The 21,714-nt window shown below is 44.6% G+C and overlaps 1 protein-coding gene across 4 annotated transcripts in view; it reads right to left on the reverse strand.

Annotated features, from left to right (window-relative positions):
- Window positions 1-14,351, reverse strand: part of DIP2C (disco interacting protein 2 homolog C) — a 325,831-nt gene extending 311,480 nt beyond the window's left edge. For 2 of the 4 annotated variants that reach the window (XM_063324438.1, XM_063324436.1), the window contains exon 1: window positions 13,837-14,349. In XM_063324438.1, coding sequence (XP_063180508.1) covers window positions 13,837-13,921 — 85 coding nt within the window. In that variant the 5' untranslated portion in view covers window positions 13,922-14,349. Of the gene's footprint in view, window positions 1-13,836 lie in introns of all 4 variants that reach the window. The other 2 variants (XM_063324435.1, XM_063324439.1) reach the window with 2 other exon arrangements.
- Between the last annotated feature and the right edge of the window lie 7,363 nt (window positions 14,352-21,714).

Raw genomic sequence — 21,714 nt, forward strand, 5'->3', positions numbered from 1 at the left:
GAGTGCCGGGGAGGGGCAGGGTGGGGGAAGGAATCTTTATATAGAACGGAGAGCAGTAATTCAGCCACCGACAGTCACATGAACGCAGCCCTGCTGAACACAAACAGGATCCTTCGCTGGTAGTAGGCTATTAGGCAGATAATGCTCCACTTTGGATTTGAGAGACTTAAACTGACAGACGATCTCGTTTTTCTTCACCCCGCTAAGTGTGGCAGAGGGCAGGAGGAATCTCAGCACTTCCCACTGGCTACAGAACAGGTGTACTCATAAATATGCAAAGATGATTTCAAGATACAGTTTCTAATCCATGCTTTACGCCTGAACAATTTAAATGGCTTTCATCACGTAGACAGCATTGCTGTCTCTTTGCAAGTAGTTCCTTTATAATTTTAGGCTCTATAAACTCTATTTTTGCTTAGTGTGGGTTTCACATGAATTTAAAAAAAAAAAAAAAAAACAAAAAACAACATACTGAATGGGGGTGTTATTGAGAGAAACACATTTCTAGACGGAAAATAAATGTCATGACTTATCTCCAGATCAGATTTCAAGACATTTAAGGTGCACATTTCTCTATAAATACCTCACACTGCATGGAGAATATCCTAATCTAGCTCTAAGCAAATACGATAAAGTAGAAGTAAACAGCAATAACCAAAAAAGCAAACATCAAGCATGATTAGCACAACACACACACCTCAGCTGGTGTCTCTGCAGTCTTTGAGTTTCAGTAGTTCACAAGTTCGTTACTCTAAGACAAGAATTTGTTTTAAATCAATTTAAGAATAAAAAATATCAATTTTCAGCACATTGGTCCTGACGTGTCTCGTGAGCACTCTTGCACATGTGAAAAAAAGAAGCTATTGCTAAAGAAGGCATCACATGAATTATCTACATTATGACCCTGCACGCAAGTCTGCCATTTAAGAGGACTGGTGGAAAGCCAGATGACCAAAGAACATTCATGGGGCAGGATGGCGGGCTGACCCTGACCTGCCATACCAGGGCCAGATGCCTTTGGAGAGAAGCCCCAAAGGTCAGAGTTTACAATGAAACAATGGGGAACAAAAGAGAGAGAGAGAGGTGAGGAGAAGGAAAAAATGAACACAAAAGGAACACAGGCTGGTGTATCAGGTGATACAGACCATGTGTTACCTTTCACAAAGGGCCAGAAATGCTACAGAGCTTCTGTGATCACTAGTTGCTTCCAGCAAGTTGGTAACAACTTCTCTAAATATGGACTGGTTACCCAGTCCTGAATGGAGTCCATGTCTTTCCACTGGGAGTACATCTCAGCCTCTTGTGCCATATATGTAAAGTCTCTGTCTGAAAACGCAAAATGTTCTCTTAGTACCAGCAACAATGAGACACAAAGAGAAGATGAGAAGAAAATGTATCTGTTTCTTTCTACCAGACACTCTGGCATAGATCCTTAAATATCAGGGATTGTTTCTGAATGTTCGCAGACTTAGCTTTAAGTGGAAGTAGAACCAGTAGTGCGGTCCTGATGCCAACATAGTTTTTGCCATTTATTTTTAGGTGAACTGGACTTCATTCCGAGTGAAAAAATAAATACAAGAATATATTTTGGCAAAACTTATACTCCTTCCTTATTTAAGCCCCTGGAAATGAAGCTTCAGCTTTTACATTGAGAGGACTCCCATACTTCTGTTTTGGCGAGACTTCAATCACCCCCTCAACTGTAATTCCTATTGTAATGTTATTGTAATTCCTACTGTACACTCATAGGAGCCCAGCCCAGGGAGATGTGGCTGCTCTATCGTCCTTGCTGGGCTCAGGGGTGGAATGCAGAAACCCATGAGGGGGGTGACCCATGCCATGACAACAGTCATATAATATTTTCAAAAGGAGCCTGGAGAAAAACAGATGCCACAGTATTTCCGAAGGATATGGTTACTTAGAGGCTTTATTCTCTCTCTCTTAACCCTAACATACCCACCTGAGCAATTTTTGATGAAGAAGCATACATAACGTTTTTTATTATTACTTAAATAAGACAGCCAGGTAGCATCTATCAGCTACCACTTTCAAAACCATTACTTTTCACAAGGCCTTCACTAGCAAAACAACCTTGTATCTAGGGAGAAGTCAGGGGAGACTTTTTTGGGCGTCTGAATTAGAGCAGATTTATGACAGAAGTAAAAAGCCTGTGTAAAATTCAGATCACGAAGCTGTTCATGTTAGAAAAGCCAACTCTTATCTAGAGTTGGCTTCTTTCTTCCCAATTTCAGTCTAACGTAGTCCTAGATATTCAATTTGCTTGAGTCCTAAAAAAGTACAGAGGAACAAGATGAGGCCTGGAGTTATTTCTAGTATATCCTGAAGCAGAATGGCTCATAAAGGAAGTTAAATCTGAAACTACATTTATTATTTACCAGAAGTAACCAATTACAGTCATGAACAGACAAAGTGCATCTGAAGCAATTTGACATTTTGAATGATGTGTAACAGACCTAACACTGCAGGTGATATTTTCCTATCAAAATAGACAGAAAAGCATTCTGCAGGTCAGCCAAAGCCAGAGCACCACCTAGGAATGACAAACAGCATTATACAATAAGAGGACTTCAAACTGAAATTCCTTAAGCTTCAGAGATGCTGTGGTCTTTGTGTGATCTTTAGGACAGAAAAGAGCGCAGCATATTTCTTGAACAGTCCAAAGAGCTGGTGCGCAAACCAGCCTAGATTCCTCCCAGAAGGACAGAGAAACCGGCATTGACTAGAAAGATCACAGGATTCCTATAGTTGTTGTTCTAAAAGTAGACTGTGGAGGGAAAACTAGTACGGACTAGGTTACCGGAAGTTACCAAATGTCTCTAAAAGCAGTCAAAGATAAAACGTAACACCACTGTGCCTACTTCTGCCTCGAGGCATCCCTTGCACAGCTTCTTTACTCTTCCACAAGGTGACCCCAGGCACCTCGCTCAGCCGCACAGCACCCTTTGTGGAACACAGCACAGAGAAGAGGCTGACCTTCAAAGCTGAAGAAGAAATACTGGACTTGCCAGAAGCCCACATCTTCTTCAGAAGTACTATCAGCAGACAATACCAGCCAAGGCATCATTGTGCTCAAGAAAAACAGTGTCTGGGCTAAGCAAAAGGAAATACCTTACTTCTTCCACTGCAAACAAAGGAACATGTTCTCTCTGGGTTTCACTGTGCTCCAGAAGTGGGTGCCTCTGGAGGTCAAAGATACCAGCTTTGTGAAACTCCCAACAAACAAAACAGTTTTCACAGACCTGCTGATGGCAGCACAAGGGCACAGAGACGCTTTCACTGCTCCTGTACCCTTCACCTATCACCACCACGCAGACAGCAAATCCAAGGTACCACGACTGGCCAGCGAGGCAAAAGCACAGGCATCGGAGCAAAGAGCAGCCATCCTGATGAAACCTTCCGATGGGTTTGCCTTCAAAGTAGGAAGGGGCTTCTCATTAGCTGCAACTTACACTGAAAAAGCATGGATTCGAGGTGCTTTAAAATCACATATGGAATTACAAATAATAAAAAATTCAAGAAACACTGAAGGGGAAGGAAAGAAACAATATTCACAATCTGTTAACTAAATGTGTACACCATGATATACTGTATGGAAATTAAAGGGAAATATACAACTAAAGCAGGAAAATAATACACTAGCTGTCTTACGGCGCCTCATTTCATTGTTGAGTACAGACCTCACCTCCTAGAAGTACTAGGAAATAGGTTGCAGGGAGGATTAATCTTGAGAGAAAGCAAGTGCTTTCTTATTCTTTATCCAAATGATTAAAAAGGACAATACCTTTATGTAAAAGCCACATATGATAAAGCCACATAAAAGCTTATGATCAAGCTACATAAAATAAATTTTAAGGGACCTTTTAAAAATGTTATTGTTCTGCCACTTCATGCTTATACAGAAGTCCCCTGAGCTACAGGTAAATATATGAGTAGTCAATATTTAAGCAAGTATTATCACAGCGGCTGCATTTGATATCCTCTCAAACTGTAATGTATGCACATCTTACACTGTTCAATATTGATTTAAAACAAATTACTACAGCAAGTAAATGTCAAGTCATCACTAGTAAACTACTGAAAACATACTAAACCTGAAATTCTCAACTGTTACGGTGTTTTTTGAAGTTACCAGGAAAATATGCATCACAATACTGGACTACAACATTTAGAAAATGCCACTAGGAAAGTACTTACCTCACTTCTGGTATATTTCTGGTCAAGGGTGGATTCAATGGTTTACACATCTATCTATATATACAAACTTCTTACATTCAGTATTTCTTAGAAAGGAGCCTTCTATCAAGTCTACTAGTGGGTAGATTTATTTTTCTTTAGAAAGCTGTTGAGTCTTCTATGCGAGTTTTTCAGTGTTTTTCTAGCCTTACTAATATTTTCTGTCTTGTCTCCAATCTGAATTTGTCCCATTTCCATTCCTAGGAGTTGGACCTTCTTGTGTTTTTGACCGCTGCCATAACTTTGCACTATGAGAAAATACTCCCCCTCCCCCAACACAAGGTTTCTCAAATAACCAAAATAAACTCCCCAGCTTTCTCCTGGTTAGCAAAGCTTATTAGGACTGCTTTAATCCCCAATGTCCATGTCTCTACCCTTGGGCACTCTTAAAAGATGTCTTCTGAACTGTGTTGTCAAATTCTCCCAAGTCTGTGGTATGGATACTCATTCACGTGACTGAAGTCAGAGTTTGTAAGAGACACAGATAAAACCTTGTGACTGGAATGTGTCAAATGCTTTAGCTGCATAAAATTCATAAACATAAAATGCAATACTTTTTTTTCCATCATCAAAAAACAAATGAAAAAAATGAAATTTAATTCCTACTAGTTGTTGCTTAACACAACAAACCAACTTTCTCCATTACAACATGGACCTGATTAAAAGTAGAGCCAATTAAAAGTATTGCCAATCTGTTTTTTTCCCTCTTAGAAGTAAAAATCACTCCACAGTCCAACAGTATTTTTTTAATTTTTTCCTAAAAAAAGTTAACCCCTCACTTCACACCACTCAGAAAAACTTACACCATCTTCTAAACAATGTATTGCTTTTTTTAGACTGAAAAATACGGCAAACGAAACTGGGCTCTTCCAGCGAATTCAGCAGAGGGGGTCTGCCATTGTCTTCATTCAAGAAAGAACAGGGACATTTCTGCATTTTGCTGTTTCACTAGATAACTGCTGTTTGTTCATCCTCAGGCGTCTGTCACAGAAGTCTACCATTTGAAACGCAATTTCCATTTTAAGATTCTTTCCCAAAGTTGAAGTGTTTGCATGTCACCACAATGCCATCATTTTATTTGTTCAGGCATTCATGAAAAATATTATCCCGTTATTTGATTAACATTTCTTTCAACAAGGATAAGAGAGGCATGACATGCAAAATTCTAGATTTTGCTCATTCTCCTTGCAATTATAACAATGAAAAATATGAGTTAATATGACTAAGGGTAATACCTCAAAAAAAAAAAAAAAAAACAGGTTAAGTTTCATTATTTGCTATGACCTCAAGGCATGTAGCTGTATGAGACATCATAAGAATATGGATTTCAGAAGGAAACTTTCTGTACAATTTCAGAACTGTTCCATAATGAGATACTAGATTCCCAAAGACCAATTTGGTCTATTTTCTCATTAAATGGTAATAGATGCAACTGCCCTGTAATCATCCAGCTGATTCTGCAGAAGTCTATTTGGAGGGGCCACACGGAGAGGACAGTCCAGCCCTGCCTTCTGTGAAGAGATTGTTGCTAGGGTCTCTTTTATTTTGCCAGGCTGTTTATGGACACATGGACATCCACACACTAGGAAAAAAAGTATCAGTACGCTTAATTTGGGTCTCTACGACAACCAAAAGTCTCTAAACTTTTGCTAGTCTAGGCAGACTTTCAACCACCAGCCTACCAGCGAAAAAGCAGGCTCCATCACTTACACTTCAGTGTTTGTCACAAAGTTCGTTAAGAAACATTTTCCTGGCTTCTGAACAGCTCCTACCAGACCAGACTTACAAGATCTTTTTTTGATATTTTAATCTTACATACACATCAAGCCAAGATTTGAATGAAGATTAGTGTGGAGGTATCATTTCTGGATCCAGAGAACAACAGGACCAAAAGCAGGTCCTAATACCCATTTTTACTTACATATAAGCAAACAACATTTGAAGAATCCCTTCTTCGCCTCAACTGTCACCATTCTGCAGACCCAGCCATACACATAAAAGCAAACACCACCTTAAGCATCCTAAAAGATGGATTATTAATGGTCCAGTTCAGTCTTTGGAAATCGATCAGCCCCTTCAAAAGTCATAGGAAACACTTCCTTCCCTTCCAAGTTATCAAGATATTTTGTAAGAATTCTTTCTTTCTCTAGTCATCTAACCATTTAACACGATGCTCTTAAAAAGAGGTCATTGAGACCAGACATCATGTACTTTTCAATGTTAACATCGTCTGTAAAATGATGTGACAATTATCCACACCCCGGCATTTAACACTGCTCTAAGCACTGCAGGTTATGTGTCAAACAGACTATGCCAACCAAACTGCCGAGAACCTGCAGCCCGCTCTGTTCTCAGAAAAGGCACAAGAAGTACCATGGTGTGCCTTCATCCGTCCTCAAGAACTGTGCACAGCCTGCTCTGGTAGGACTCCACAAGGCTTTAGGGCAGAAGTCTCCTCTTCTGCAGCCAGAGGCTCCAGTCAAAGCCATGGCCACGGTCTTCACAGCAACTCTCTCAAGCTGAATTGCTTTGAGCAATTAGAATCAGAAGACCCAGCTAAGATTACTGAAAAAAAACAGTTGATTGATTTACACAGGCCTAAAATGAGCAATTCCCTGATGCATTCCACCAAGTGGAGTTAAATGAAACCAGTTCCAGTTTTTTAGTGTATGTTTACCCTAGTAATACAAGGAAAGACCAGAAACAGATTCACAGAATGGTTCAGATTGGAAGGGACCTTAAAGATCATGTAGTTCCAACGCCCCTGCTATGGTCAGGGACACCTCCCACTAGACCAGGCTGCTCAAAGCCCCATCCAGCCTGGCCTTGAACACCTCCAGGGATGGGGCAGCCACAACTTCTCTGCGCAACCTGTGCCAGTGTCTCACCACCCTCACAGGAAAGAATTTCTTCCCAATACCTAACCTAAATCTCCCCTCTCTCAGCTTAAAACCATTACCCCTCGTCCTATCCCTAAATAACCCTGCAGAGAGCAATCATGTGTTGGAAATGCCCCACACACCACCATGGTCAAGGAGAGAATCACGGGCCACTGCTAACAAGCAGAAAAGGCTCTTAACAAGCCAGGGAAGGTCTGCTGCATCCAGACCCCATGGCTGGAAGGCTGACTGCAAGGAGGTTCTCCAGAAGAAAGGGGAAAAAAAGGAGGCGGCGGAAGAAAGATGGCAGAATGGGATCATCAGGAGTTTGGCAAAAATGAAGCTCACCCACCAGGAAGGTAGGGGAATATACATGCATAATTTTACAGGGATTAAGAGCTTGTGTCAAATCTGTGATGTGCTGTGGTGAATTCTTATACTGCAGTGAGTCATCTTGTCTGACAGTTGCCGGGGAATTAAAGCAGTTATTTTTAAAAAATTATACGTCCTGCTTGACGCGTTATACAAATAGCCTCTTAAAAAATTAAAATGCAGTCAATGCATTTTTAAGTATAGAAGAGCTATGGTACATTTAGGATTCTCTATACCACACCACAAACATCCATTCTGAGCTATGAAAACCTAAAGGAGTCTATTGATGTCCCTTCAGAGAAACATTGATCTTTCTGCTGCTCCCAATCCAAATGCTGCATCAAAAATTAGTTTATTATATCTGCCTTTCATACAGCACAAAAATATTTTTCCCTGAGAAAAATTAAACACAAAGGGGAAGAGGTGTGCTAAATGTGAGTTCCTTCAATACCAAAGGGTGTTTGGTTTGCTAGAATAAAGACTATTCGAATACAAATGACAGCATATTCCTTATAATGGAATAACAACGGCAGGTCAATATCCTCCTAGAGAAAAGCAGTGTGTTGACTCACATCCATAGGTGTACGTCCTGCTGCTGGTTTGGCAATGGGAAGCAGCGCTGGCTCCTGCTCCCTGCGCCGTGCAGCAGCATCACCCAGACATACCCTGAAGCTGCAAAGGGCAGCTCCTTCCGAATCTTGTTCTCATTATAAATACACCGCTTACTGCCTGTTTTGCCTATAAAACTGACACCCCACTGGCAATTTTCACACTTCCTTGGGAGAAGTTTTTCGAGTGTGTCTGTTGTGTAATACAGTAAAGATCATCTGAATGATCTATTAAGTGTAACCCTTGGGCAACAATGCTGCTCAACATCAACTGGCAATAAAGGTATATTTACAGCATGCCTTCGGGACAGCTGTTCTGGGAACATCCTGGAGATTTGCATAGTCTGTTTTACAAGGCATTACAATGTACTTCAACTGAACGAGTGGCAGAGAATCCTTTCGACACACCATCACCCATTAAAAGCCCTTAAGTCCAAATAGCACAGTAAAGTGAAGTAGGTAGATATTTATTAAAAAAAAAAAACAAACCAAACTTCAAATTCCAGCACCTTAAAATGCAAATGGTTATTAACTTGTGAATGAATTTAAACTGTTTTTAAAATAACCACGTTACTGACCCTCTCCAACTTGAGGACCATCCAAGAAACAAACCAGGCTGATGAGACGAGCTTCATCTTACAAAGAAAGTTCTCTTGCCAGCACTCTTGATTTTATCATAATTCCCATGGCATTTGGTATATTTTCTTAAAGCCTCAGATCTTGCAGGTAACTTGCGTGAAAATTTCAGCTTTATGTATTTTGAGTAAACTAGTCCTCTCTTTGCCAGAAAAAGAACTGAAAACGTCAGCCAACTGCACCCTAACGTCTCAAAAACCAAGAAGCAAATGCAAGTATTGAATTTCTTAGCTCATTTCTCACCTAAACTCAGAAAGTATTAACACTTTGTCATTGCACAGGTGATACCCACTTGCTAAGCAGAGCACTATCTCTCAAGGAGTGAATTAAAAGGCTGACTTTGCGTCCCAAATCACAGAGGTGCAGTAGTTATTGAAATTTTCACACTTTGAAACCTCTCCACAGGTGAAGAGTCAGCTGGCAAATGTTATGGAGAAATAATAACTTGAGGAGAACTACAGTTCTTTGGCCCCAACCCAGTGACCACATGCAGACAACAAAAGACAGAACTTACACCTAATAAAATAATAAACCTGGTCAGACAATGACCCAATCAACTCTAACAATATTACCGAATATAATCGAGCCAGTCCATACGACGAAAGCTGAGGACCAAATTAGTTAGCTGAGTGCATGTTCAGTGCCTTTGGGAATAAGTAACCACTCATTAAAGATCTGCTGACAGTTTTTTGAAAGTACTCTTTGGAGAAAAGTTCGGACTTTCAAAAGAAAATAAAACAACAACAAAACCTGCTATGCCTTGTATGTTTAAAATGGAAGAGTATGGTATGGAATACAGGGAGAATAGTTTCTGAACAGAATGGTTTTCACATTTTCCATGTGGCGTCTGTGGTTCTTTAAGTGTTTCTGCTATGTTATCTGACACTGGGATAAAATACTGGAAGAACTATAGAGCATCTTTTCCCAATTAATTTTGGTTCAGGAAGTAACTGGAAGGGCAATATAACCTTGTATACCCTTAAATTGGGGGGAAAATGAGAAAAGTATTTGGGGGACTTTTTTTTTTAATTCTTAAGTGTTTTTAAGAATGGAAGGGTTGTGGAATTACTTTTTTTTAATAAGGCAGCATATTTCAGGACTCCTGCTTTTATTAAATCAGTTCTTCAGTTAACAACCCCCAAGCTATTCTAAAAACCAAGATGATTCATCTATTTCCACCCAGTACAATTTTATACATCGTTAGAAAACTAAAGCCTCGTAAAATTCTAAGCAGCCCTAAAGAACAACTACTGCAGAATGACATGTTGATTGCATCAGCCTAGAAGGGCTACAGTTTTGAGCAATGCAAGCTTTAGTACGCTCAGTGGAAACTACTACAGTGTCAAAAAACATGTATATAACATGCCAGCATCAGGCACATTCACTTGAACACAGCAAAACAAATGTCTTCAGAATATCTGGTGGGATAAGGATGATTCCACAACTTGTAATACTCATAAAATTTAAAACTGCTGCCGCGCCCCTGTGTTCTGAGAAGCACAGAAGCATTCTCCCAACATGAAGTGAAAACACAGTCAAGAAGCGTGTTATTAATGCCTTAGGCTGAACAATACATTACATGCCAACACATCGACGTGAACGTCATTCTCAGCACTCACCAGAGTGCTGGGTACTCCGTCACCAGTCCCCATGCAGGGCGAGCTACCAGCACGCAGGCGCTGAGGACACTGCTGAGCACTTCTGACTCTGATCGCTCTTCACCTTTTAAATCATAATAACGAAACTAACAACAGCTAAAATGGTTACCCGGATTTGCATCCATAGTAACTTTTAAATAACTATGTTTAAAACAAAAAAAGCCCATCCAGCCCACAACAAAGGGGAGGTAGAAGGCATGTGGCTTGCCCGCAACAACCAAGGGGTGAGGATTGCCACAGACATGGTCTGAGCAGAACACCAAGTAAACACCTTCCTGACAAACTCCTCCTCCCTCTACACCAAGGAGCAGCGCAGAACTGCCTAAACGCTTGCAAAAAAAAAAAAAAAAAAAAAAAAAAAAAAAAAAAACACCAAAAAAAAACCAAAACACCCAACCAAAAAGACACTTTGCCCTATCATCTAAAAAGCACGTGCTACCTGTGTGGCAGCTGCTTCCTGAGGGTCTCCTACCAGCATCGCTGCCTAGCGCATGGATGAACGTGGAACTCAGGATTTGGCTACAAGGGGAGGGGAAAAAAACACCATGGCCAAATTTAAATGTGTGATGACTACCAGCGAAGACTGTAATTACAGCATCTGCAGAGTGCCCGCTGTGCTAGTGACACAGCTCTCTGGTCACAGGGACACCAGCTATTTCATGTTAGGTGTCCAGACACATTGCATGGGTAGGACCCACACTATCACACACGACACTTCCAGGAGCTAGGAAGGAGACAGCTTTAGCTCACAGTCAAGAAAAACAATCTTACAGTAATCCTGCCGGTGGCTTCTCTCTTTTCCACAAAGCAGCAGCTTTCTTGCGGAAGCTGTTCCTAAAGCTGCACTGTCCATAACACGTTTTGGCACCGGAGAACTGGGTTGCTTGGGTACAAGCGGCAGATGCAAGACCCACAGCATTCACCAGTGCCAGAACTGAAAAACTCAGGCTCACAAACAACACAACAAACCGATTCAGACATCCAGCATTTGAAAAACACTTTCCTAGCAAGTCTGACTCGAGAAAGCACTTTAAAAAGGGGCACAATTTACAGCAGTCGCTCAGCTCCCCATGTTATCAATGAGACCCGAAGGCATGTTTAAGCATGCGGTTGCTTATTGCCTTCAACAGTTTCCTGCTTCACGAAGGCAGCAGAGACACCCTAACACGTCATGAGCTGGGCACGTGTTAAAAGCTCAGTCTTGTGAATATTTATGTACATGCATAAAGCGTATCATGGTGAGCGTACTCCACCGAAGACAATGGACTGGCTCATAATGGTCAAGTTAAGCACATATGTAAAGTGCTGCACGTTCAGGGTGTAAAGATGCACAAAGCTGCCTTGAAAACCATTTAACTCAGAGTTAGCACGGCCAAAGGATGACCAGTCTTCTACAGCACAACAAAACTGTACAAATTACCAATCCCACTATCTGTAGGGATTAGTTTTGGGAACAGGCCAAAGGAGTTGCAACACAGGTGCCTAAAGGTAGGAGCTTTAAGGAGTGAATGATTTCATTTTCTCAGGCACCGCGCACTGTAATGTTCTTAACTAAGAGCACATCAAGAGCAATTTGGGGGAAGACACTGAAACTGGGATGCTGACCCTTTCTCCACCCGCTTTCCAATTCCAACCAACCTTCGTTTAGGGTCCGAAAACACAAGCTATCCCATCTACTGAGTGTAACATCAGTGGCACAGAAGGAAAGAGGTTGTCGGTGGGCTAAATTCATCCCAGCTCTACCTGCAGGAAAGTTACAGCAGTGCAGATACAGACGTCCAATTGCAAACCATGTCCCACATCCTCAGATCCTCCTTGGATTATGCTTACAGCAACAGAAACTGCACCGTAAAACTGTATTACAACTTTAGTACACTGAATTAGCATATTTCATAGTGAAGGTCTATACCAGTTTGATTTTGGTCTTCTGCAAGCATTTACTAACAGCTGTTTTAATTAGTGTCTCGTTGGTGTGTAGACAATTATGCGATACACACCAAGAAGCATTTTCTGCATGAAGCGAGAACGTTACGTATACTGCGATATAAACAGTCCTTCCTCCCACCCTCACCACCACAGATAAGGGCCAATCGACAGGCAGTGCATCACAGAAAGGCAATATTGTATTAAAGCCCCCTTATTTCAGGTTTTCAGGGCACGCTTGGGGCGAGGGAGGCACAGAAACGAGAGCCACAAGCAATCCCGGTAGCTCAGTCTCCTCTTCACCCTCAAAGCGTTAAAAGGAAAATACAATGTCAACATCAGCTCCTCCCTGCTGATGGAACTGGCTCGAGCGCATTTTACTTTCTGGCTTGGAGCCCTTACAAACCGTTACAAAAAGACAGAAAGACAGACAGACAGCTCAATATATCGACCACTTCCAATAACTAATTTGGGACGGGCTGGGTGATTTGCCCCTTCTGTTAAGTGCTGTAGCCCCTCGGTGGTGAATGAACCCTGATATTTGGGGGTTTTATTAAAAAAAAAAGGGGTGGGGGCAGCTAATAGCAGACTTGCATTTCAGGGACCAGCCTACCCTAGCACCAGTATATATAAATACTCCCCACTCTCTTCCTCTGGGAGGAAGAGATCGTTATTTGGTACACTGAAGCCGTCTCCAGGGCTGACGGCACTCTGGGCGCTCAGTCCCCGATGCCGGCGGGCTGTCACCGCCGCCCGCCCCTCGCTCCGCCACCGGAGCGGGGACACACGGGGGCGGGGAGGGAGCCGGAGCCGGAGCCGGGCTGGGGAGGGCGGGCCGGGGCTGCCGCTCAGCCACGGCCACGGCGAGATGCGGGAACCGGAGCAGCATCAAAATCAACCACGCCACGAAAATCACCACAAGCTTTCAATTAGATATTAAAAAAAAAATTAAAAAAACCCGCAATAAAAAAAAAAGATCGTTTTCTCTAAGCCACGTCGCTAGCATTGTCCAAAACGACCCCATCGTGGGGTATTTTGTTGCAACCGACACACGCGTGGCGCCGAGCCCGCGACGCGTCCCTGGGCACGGCGAGCGCGGGGTGTCTCCGCGGGCAGGTACGCGGCCCATTCCGCGGGGCTGCGGTGCCCGGGCAGGGCAGGAGCCCCTCCGAGCAGCCGGCCCGACGGATTTTTTCCACACACACACCCCCCAGCCCCACATGGCGCAAGGCAGGGGCGGCCAGCCCTGCCGCCAGAGCCCCCCGCCCGCGCCGCAGCCCAGAGCGGGAATTCACAGGTAGAACAAAACATCCGCGCCGGTATCCTCCGCCAGCGGGGAAAGGGGGGGACCGTCAGGGGAGCCCCGCGGCCGGGGAGGGCCGCGGGGAGGGGGTGAGGGTGTGTGTGCGTGAGGGGGGAAGCGGGCCGGGGGCCGCCGCGCCAACCGCCGCCCGCCCCGACCGCCGCCCGCGCCAGGGCCGGGCCCGCCCCGCCGCCCCCCTTTACCTTCGGAGAGCTCCAGCTCCAGCTCGGCCAGCCGGGCCCGCACCTCCAGCGGCAGGGACACGCTCTCCAGGCTGCGGTCCGCCATGCTCGCGCGGCGGGGACGGGCGCTCCCCTCCTCTGGCTGCCCCGCTCTCCCCCTTTGTCCGCGGCTGAACGGGGAGAGGGAAGGCGGCGGGGCCGCGGCGGCTGGCTGAGTCCTCCCCGCGGTCTCAGCCGGGCATGCAGGGGGGGAAGGCGGGCGGGGGGACGGGGCGCGGAGGGAGGGAATGCGGAGGTTTCTCCTCTCCTCCCCTCTCCTCCTCCTCCTCCTTCGCCGCCTCCTTCAGCGGGGCCCCGCCATGGCTGCTCCCGCCGCCGCTGCTGCTGCTGCTGCTGCTGCTGCCGCCGCCCGCCCGCGATCGCTCCGCATCGGCTCCCCGCCGCGCCCGGCCCGGCCCACCCCCCACCCCCCGCCGCCCGGCACCGCGGCGGCGGCTCTCGCTTCGCCTCGCCTGGCCGTGCCCCGGCCCCGGCCCCGGCCCGCTGCTCCCCGCCCGGCTCGGGCTGGCGGCGGCGCCTGGCGCTGCGGTGCCGCTGCCGCCACTGCCGCCGGCCAGGCACAGCGCCGCTGTCACAGACACGTGACCGCGCCGCCCCGCCGCCCGCCCCCAGGGGGCGCCCCAGCGCCGGCCGCGCGCGGGGCGCTCCGCGGGCGCGCAGTGGGGTCGACCCGCGCGCCCCCGCCCACCCCGCCGGGTTCCCGCGCACCCCACACGCACGGCGGGACCGGGGAAGGGCTGGTGAAGGGGCTGATCTTGCTTCATCCCAACAGCCGTCCCTGGAAGTTGGTCTTCTGGCCCCCCTTCTACCGAGGAGCGGGGCAAGGAGCAATGTGCCTGGGGCCGGCAGTACTTCAGTCCCAGGCAGACGAACCCGCTCCCACACCCTGCACCCCGTTTTCCTTCCCCACCTGCTGAACCGCTTCCAGCATACCCCTGTTTTCATCTATGTTCTCTGCATTCAGCCAGTGGTGGACTTGGCAGTGCTAGGGTAACAGTTGGAGTCAATCTTACGGGTCTTCTCCAACCTAAATGATTCTATTCCAAACAAGCCACGGCAATTCTATGCACTAAACCCTGGGTGTGCGTTTCCATGAAGGCGGGTCCAGAGGAGGCCACGAAGACGATGGGAAGGCTGAAACACCTCTGCTATGAAGTTGGGGTTGTTCAGCCTGGAGAAGAGAAGGCTTCAGGGAGACCTTACGACAGCCTTCCAGTACCTGAAGGGGGCCTACAAGAAAGCTGGGGAGGGAGTCTTTACAAGGGCATCTAGTGATAGGACAAAAAGTAATGGCTTCAAACTGGAAAAAGATACATTTAGATTAGATAGCAAGAAGAAATTTTTCACTGTGAGGGTGGTGAGACACTGGCACAGGTTGCCCAGAGAAGTTGTGGCTGCCCCATCCCTGGAGGTGTTCAAGGCCAGGCTGGATGGGGCTTTGAGCAGCCTGGTCTAGTGGGAGGTGTCCCTGCCCATGGCAGGGGGGTTGGAACTACATGATCAGTAAGGTCCCTTCCAACCCAAACCATGCTATGATTTTATGAGAGAGTAGCATAATCTTAATATAATGAAGAAGAACAGAGCTGACACTGTGGTGTGTCCATGCTCAGCACCAGCCTGTGCCAACTGACACCAAGCTCATATCTGCAGAACATGGTAAGAAGGACTGCCCCACCAGTACTCTTACTTACACTGCTGCAATGTAAGAAGGAACTGTTTTAGAAACATTTAATCAAACTCCCTTTCAGATCCACAAATATATTTCACAAAGACCGTCTTCCTTTCTGTCTCTTTCTCCCTGTATATATTTTCTTCCTTTTTATTTGTTAGGTTTGGGTTTGGTGTTGGTTTTTTTTTTTTCAAATCTCTCACAAGAAGGAAGGAGCAAGATACCACAGCACCTATCCTTTCAAAAATCCATGGGAGACCCAATGGTAGAACAGGTTTTTAGTGGGACACAACTTCAGCAGAAAGAAAAAGGCGTAATCATCCCCAGGGCAACCTTGGCTTGCTGTTTCAGTCACTGGAAGAATGCAGGAGTTTCTTCAAAAGATAAAGCTTAGGCTGCGACTATACTAAACAATGTAATTTTTTCATATGTTGTGGAACAAAAACAAATTACATCATATTACTGGCTGTGCTGACCTGGCGTCAACACTGGAGCCATTCCTGCAGCGTGTGTAGGGCTGGTGGTTTCTCCTGTTTTCGCTGGTTACCAGCCCCAGACGCGGGAGAGCTGTTTACGCCCGGATCGTGGCCGATGCCAGCATCGCTTCAGCCAGACCAGTGGCAGAACTGGTCGGGATACTTCGGCGAGGTTGACTGATGTAAACAAGGCTTGAACACACAAAGTCCCTTATTTTTACAGTGCTATTTGTTTTATTGTCATACGTGTTGATTTCTAGGAACCGCTCCTGGGCTGCTCTTCAGTGCACGGGGAGATGGCAGCCACCTGCTAGCCTTTTTTTAGCAGGGCCATTACTTTTAGCAGCATGGCGACACACACGCTGTTTGGGGCTGTACAAACGCCTCTCCCCCAGCGCTGCACTACACAGGGGCAAGATTTGTACCTTTTGTTTCAAATACAGACGTTAAAAAAAATTATCCAGGTCTTTCTCATTCATTACATCAAGACCTAAACAATGAAAAGCAATTAAATCCAACTATGCTCCAGGGTTCCTACCCGAGAACTCCAGTTTTGTTTGTTTGTTGTTTTATGTGGGATGAAATAGGCTGAAAGTATCAGCCTACTGCAGGAGTGGCTTTTTCAAGCATGATGGAAGCGGCCAAGAGGGAGGCGAGGGAAGGCTTTGCGGGGATCCAGCTTCCTTCGGTCCTGCATATCTCCAAGTTGCACCTTCCCTTCCCCACTCCTGATAGGAGCTGATTATTTTACTCATTTTCTGATCATTAGAGAATCTGCACCAGTGGTGGCCGCCCCACTTCCCAGATTTTTCCTTTTGTGAAGTTACATAAAGGGACCTAAAGAGAAATATTTGAACACTTCCATCATTGTGCCTGAAATTTTCTTGGCGCTTCCATGACAAGGCGTCGGGTGCTTTTAAAGGAAGAGCTTGGGGTTGGAGCTCATCTGGCAGCAATGGAAATGGCTGAATCCCCCCCGGCAAACTCCCTGCCGGGGGGATGTGCTGGCTCCTGTGGAGGGAGTTTGAGGGGCGGCAGGGCCATCCCAGCGCCTGGGGCTGGGCGCAGGCAGGGGTGAGGGCTGTGGCAACCTTGGCCTGGGGCTCCAGTGGCCAAGCCCCAGCACGGGGATGCTCGGAGGCCACGGCAGCCTCCCTTGCAAAGCCCATTTGTTCCCCCAAGGCTGATCTCAAGAGGAGAGATTTCTTACTGATGCAAAGTGTCAGGGGCCAGGCTCCAGGAATGAAATCTCAGGCATCTAAATTTGCATGATGATTTTGATGAAATGCTGAAATTCCAACGAAAAAACAGCAAGTCAGGAGATTTGACCTATCTGGTCTTAATTCATGGATCCCGTCAGATTTATAGATAAGAGGCTGCATCCTAATCATCCCCTGGAATGAGGGGTAGGCATATTCCTGACTCCAGGAAAAGCAGGATATTATTTATATTTTGGATGCAGTGATTAATTAGCATGGTCAAGATTTGTAGAATGCTTTTCTATCAAGACACGCTTTTCGACAGGCACGGCGATAGTTGCATGGCATACGGTCTCATCTGCTTTCAGGAGAAGAAACGAGTCAGTGATGCCTTTCCAACAGCGGCCCTGGTCGACACAGCTTACCAGCTTCATACACAATGCTTTAATTAAAATGACCCATTTGAACATGTGTATCTTCATGAAAGAAAGAAAAAAAATGTGTTTTTACTTACCAATACTATACTGGAGACTATGCTCTGTACAGATCACCTTATGGTGTCGGTAGCTGAGTGAAACTTCTAAGACCACATAAAATTGACCTTGACTAGATAAAAAATCTCTTTCCTAGCTCTCTCTCACAGCAAAAGATGTATCCAATTTTGCAGAGATTTAGCCCGAAGCCAGGTCTATACTAGAAAATGTTCTCAGCACCATGACTTTAGGAAGGGAGCAAGGCACTAAAGACATTTAGAAAAAAGAAAAAGCTCTTGTGTAGACATCATTACCTTGATCTAAAGCACCTAAAATGATGTGTGTGTCTTCTGGACACCGTAATAAAAGCAAGAGGACCATGTCTGTGGATGAACGGGTCAGCATCTCTTCTGCCTGTGGGAGTGGGGAGTCAGGATATGGCCAATGTAGCAAAAAAAAGTCAAAAGCAGGAGGCATTCACAGAAAAAAACAACAAAAATAATCAGCTGCCTGGAGGAACTGAGTTATAAGGGGAGTTTACCAGAGTGCTTGCTCAGCTTGCTAAGCAACACCAAGGGATAGCCCAGAGAGCTGCCCACGGGTATTTGAAAGGTGGAAGCACCGAGGAAGTTGAAGGGGGGGAAAAAAGCAGGGAGCAGAGGATACAACTTTGAATAATTGGACGGAAATAAGAAAGGGAGCCAAAACACGCATCAGGGAAAGCTTCCAAGGGATGAGCGGCATTAGGCTGTGGAAGCGGCTCTCAAAGGAAATGGTGGAATCCCCATAATTTGAAACATTAAAACCAGAGCAGACAAAGCAATCATGAATATGCTGTAAGAAATAATCCTACTGTGGGATGGGATGAACATGCTTGTCTGACATCGCTTATGCAAAGATGTACTGCTTTTTTTTTTTTCCCCTGTTGAATTCAATTTATTTTTTCCCCTTCACCTCCCCGCTCCCACTCCCTCTATTTGCCTCTGTCTGCTCCTGGCTCATACGCAGGTCCTGAAATGTATTATTCTTTTACAGCATCTACCACAAATGTGGCTGGATGGCTACCTGCTGCCATAATGCAAATAGCAAAAAATAATTGATGAGATGCATTAATCAAGTTACCTCCGAATTGCATGCAAATAGTTCTATAATTATTTCCACATTGGGTTCTAATTTCTTTTAATGCTTAAAAATTAAGGCCAATCTCATCTTCTAGTTGTGAGGGAAGGGAAGGGAAGGGAAGGGAAGGGAAGGGAAGGGAAGGGAAGGGAAGGGAAGGGAAGGGAAGGGAAGGGAAGGGAAGGGAAGGGAAGGGAAGGGAAGGGAAGGGAAGGGAAGGGAAGGGAAGGGAAGGGAAGGGAAGGGAAGGGAAGGGAAGGGAAGGGAAGGGAAGGGAAGGGAAGGGAAGGGAAGGGAAGGGAAGGGAAGGGAAGGGAAGGGAAGGGAAGGGAAGGGAAGGGAAGGGAAGGGAAGGGAAGGGAAGGGAAGGGAAAGGGGGGCCATTCAGCAATTCTCACGTATGATTTTCATTCTCTGTTGTGCCACCCGGGCAAGCACCAAGTTCCATTTCTCCAAGCTATTTAGACACCTTAGATCCCCGTAATTACCATGGGTGTGTGACAGGTGTGAATTGCTACGTATCTTGGCATTTGTTTCTCTGCCTTAATACTTTAAATAATGTAGATGTCCCTCTCTGAGTTCACTGTGGTTTATGAAAATGAAACCAAGGGAAGCCAAATGAATACTGTACACAGATTGATCTACCTCAGTGTACAGAGGAGTGATTGGACAGCTGATAGGAACTATGACCTTCAGTCGTTTTCCTCCTTAACGTCATTGCAGATGAGCTCTGGTAGTGGGGGAAATGAGAATTTCCTTTCCCAGCCTGTCCCCGTGCCAGAGCTTACTGGCCTCACAGCACAGCTGGCAGCAGGGAACGTACATTCATGCCTGAGCTCCTTCTGCACATAGTTTGGCATATTAGTTCACATGCTGATGAAACTAGATTTGAGCTAAGATGCATAAAAGGGAACTTTCTTGGCTAGAAGTGAGGTACTGCACAGGAAAAGGAAGGAAAAGGAAACCTTGGGAAATATAATTTCCCTTAATATATTAGATATTTCTCTCTCCACTTTGCATTCCATCATTCTTAGAGGAACAATTTGATTACCATCAATTAAAAAGTCTTTTTTTTACAACTGTATTTTGTGCATTTTAATAATTTTCATACATCTTTTTTTTTCATTAAAAGCAAAAATCTAATAAAAAGCCTTTACTGGCACAGTTTAAATTAACTTTGGTTTGAAAGTTAGTCTCACATAAGAAGTGTTTATTAGGCTCCTGCAGTCTGGCAAAGCCTGTTTACACACAAAAAAAAGATCCTCTCCATTGCTCCATTTGAGGTGGGAATTGATAACACATTTCACAAGTTCAGAGAAATTGAGGGAACTGGCGTCTGAAGATAGGAAATGTCCCAATATTCTACTGCAAGACCCCAACACATGCACATACACAGCTGGTCTCTCGCTGCACTGTGCATCTTAACAGGAATGGTAGTTGTCTGCCCTTTCATCGAGGTTTGAACTTCAGTGATGCTTATAGTTTTCTCAAAGGTCAGCAGTTTTTCTTCAATGAGATTTCTTAAACTAGATTTAGTGAATTTTTCAATCTACTGAAATTAAAATGTGAAATGGAGTTTTGAGAGCATATTTCCTGGAGCAAATCTTTCTGTTTTCCTATAATGGTGTTTGTTTGGTGTTTTTTAAAATAAAATATACACGTATGGAAAAGGAACTCATAATTTTTAATAGCTTGCCCTCCAGTTAATGCATTAGATCATATTTTTCTGCAGAAAAAAATCAAATTGTTGCTTCAAGATGATGTCATACAAAACTGTTGGCACATTGTAAAAGCAATGTAAGCAATATTCTGTCACTTAATATACCTCTCTGTGATCCCCATCTTCACCTTTCCTAAAGAACATTAAAACTGCAAAAGGTCAATGCTCAATTAAGGTACAAAAGTAACTTTTAATACCTGGAAAACATCTTAAGATTCTTTCTACTACAACATGGATAAACATTTCAGCTTGATTATTGTCACCCAAAGTTAAGATTAAGGTTACCATCTGCATTCAAAACATTCCACTTTTGAATGTTTTTGATGTTTTGAGATAGTCCTAGCAGAGTTTCATGCTTTCTTAAAGATAATCAGGGAGATGATAGGTTACTCTTTGTTAATGCAGAGTAACAAATATATATGCAAAACATTTGAATAATTCTGTGATTTGAAGTACCAATGATCAGAGAAAATATATGCTCCTCTCAATTTCTTTTAATTGTTTTCCCCGTTGACATGGGAGTTGGTTTACTACTGGCAAGACCTTGAACATTTATGCCACCAAGGTGTAGAATTTGAATTGTCAGGAACTCTTGGAAGCAAAAATAGTTCCTTGCTGCCACATCCAAATGACCCATCTGAACAATAGTGGAAATATTCTGGAACATTTTCCCAATGTCTGTGGCACCACCTTACATTTTCAGATTTTTTTCTTACTTAGCAACCAAAAAAAAAAAAAAGCTTGAATTTTGTTCTGTGAAGCTGCGTTATAATTATCTTTACAATCTGCTCCAGTTGCATACTGTCTTACATCTGACATCTACCATTAGCAGTTTTGCACAAACAGCAATAAATGCATGACGATTACTGATCTCCCTACTTAACTGCACATAGTCATTTCTTCTGTCTTTCTGGAAGCTAGAAAGCTTTTTTTTCTGAGGCAGTGACTTGACTTTTGAGAAAATATTGCCATCACCACCACTTTCAGTCTCACAATCCATGTAAGAATGTAACTCTGCTAAATAGAAATAAATAATGCTTAGACTCAGTCTTAGGTCTTTATCACTGTGTGGTCCATGCACCTTGGTATTGGCTCAACAGGACCCAGATCCTTGTTCCAAAAAGCGAGTACAGGTTTCAGTCAGCCTCCAGCAAACGTAGTGCGGACTGAAGGATGCTCTCGG

Source organism: Chroicocephalus ridibundus, chromosome 2, assembly GCF_963924245.1.
Source record: "Chroicocephalus ridibundus chromosome 2, bChrRid1.1, whole genome shotgun sequence".
NCBI lineage: Eukaryota > Metazoa > Chordata > Aves > Charadriiformes > Laridae > Chroicocephalus > Chroicocephalus ridibundus.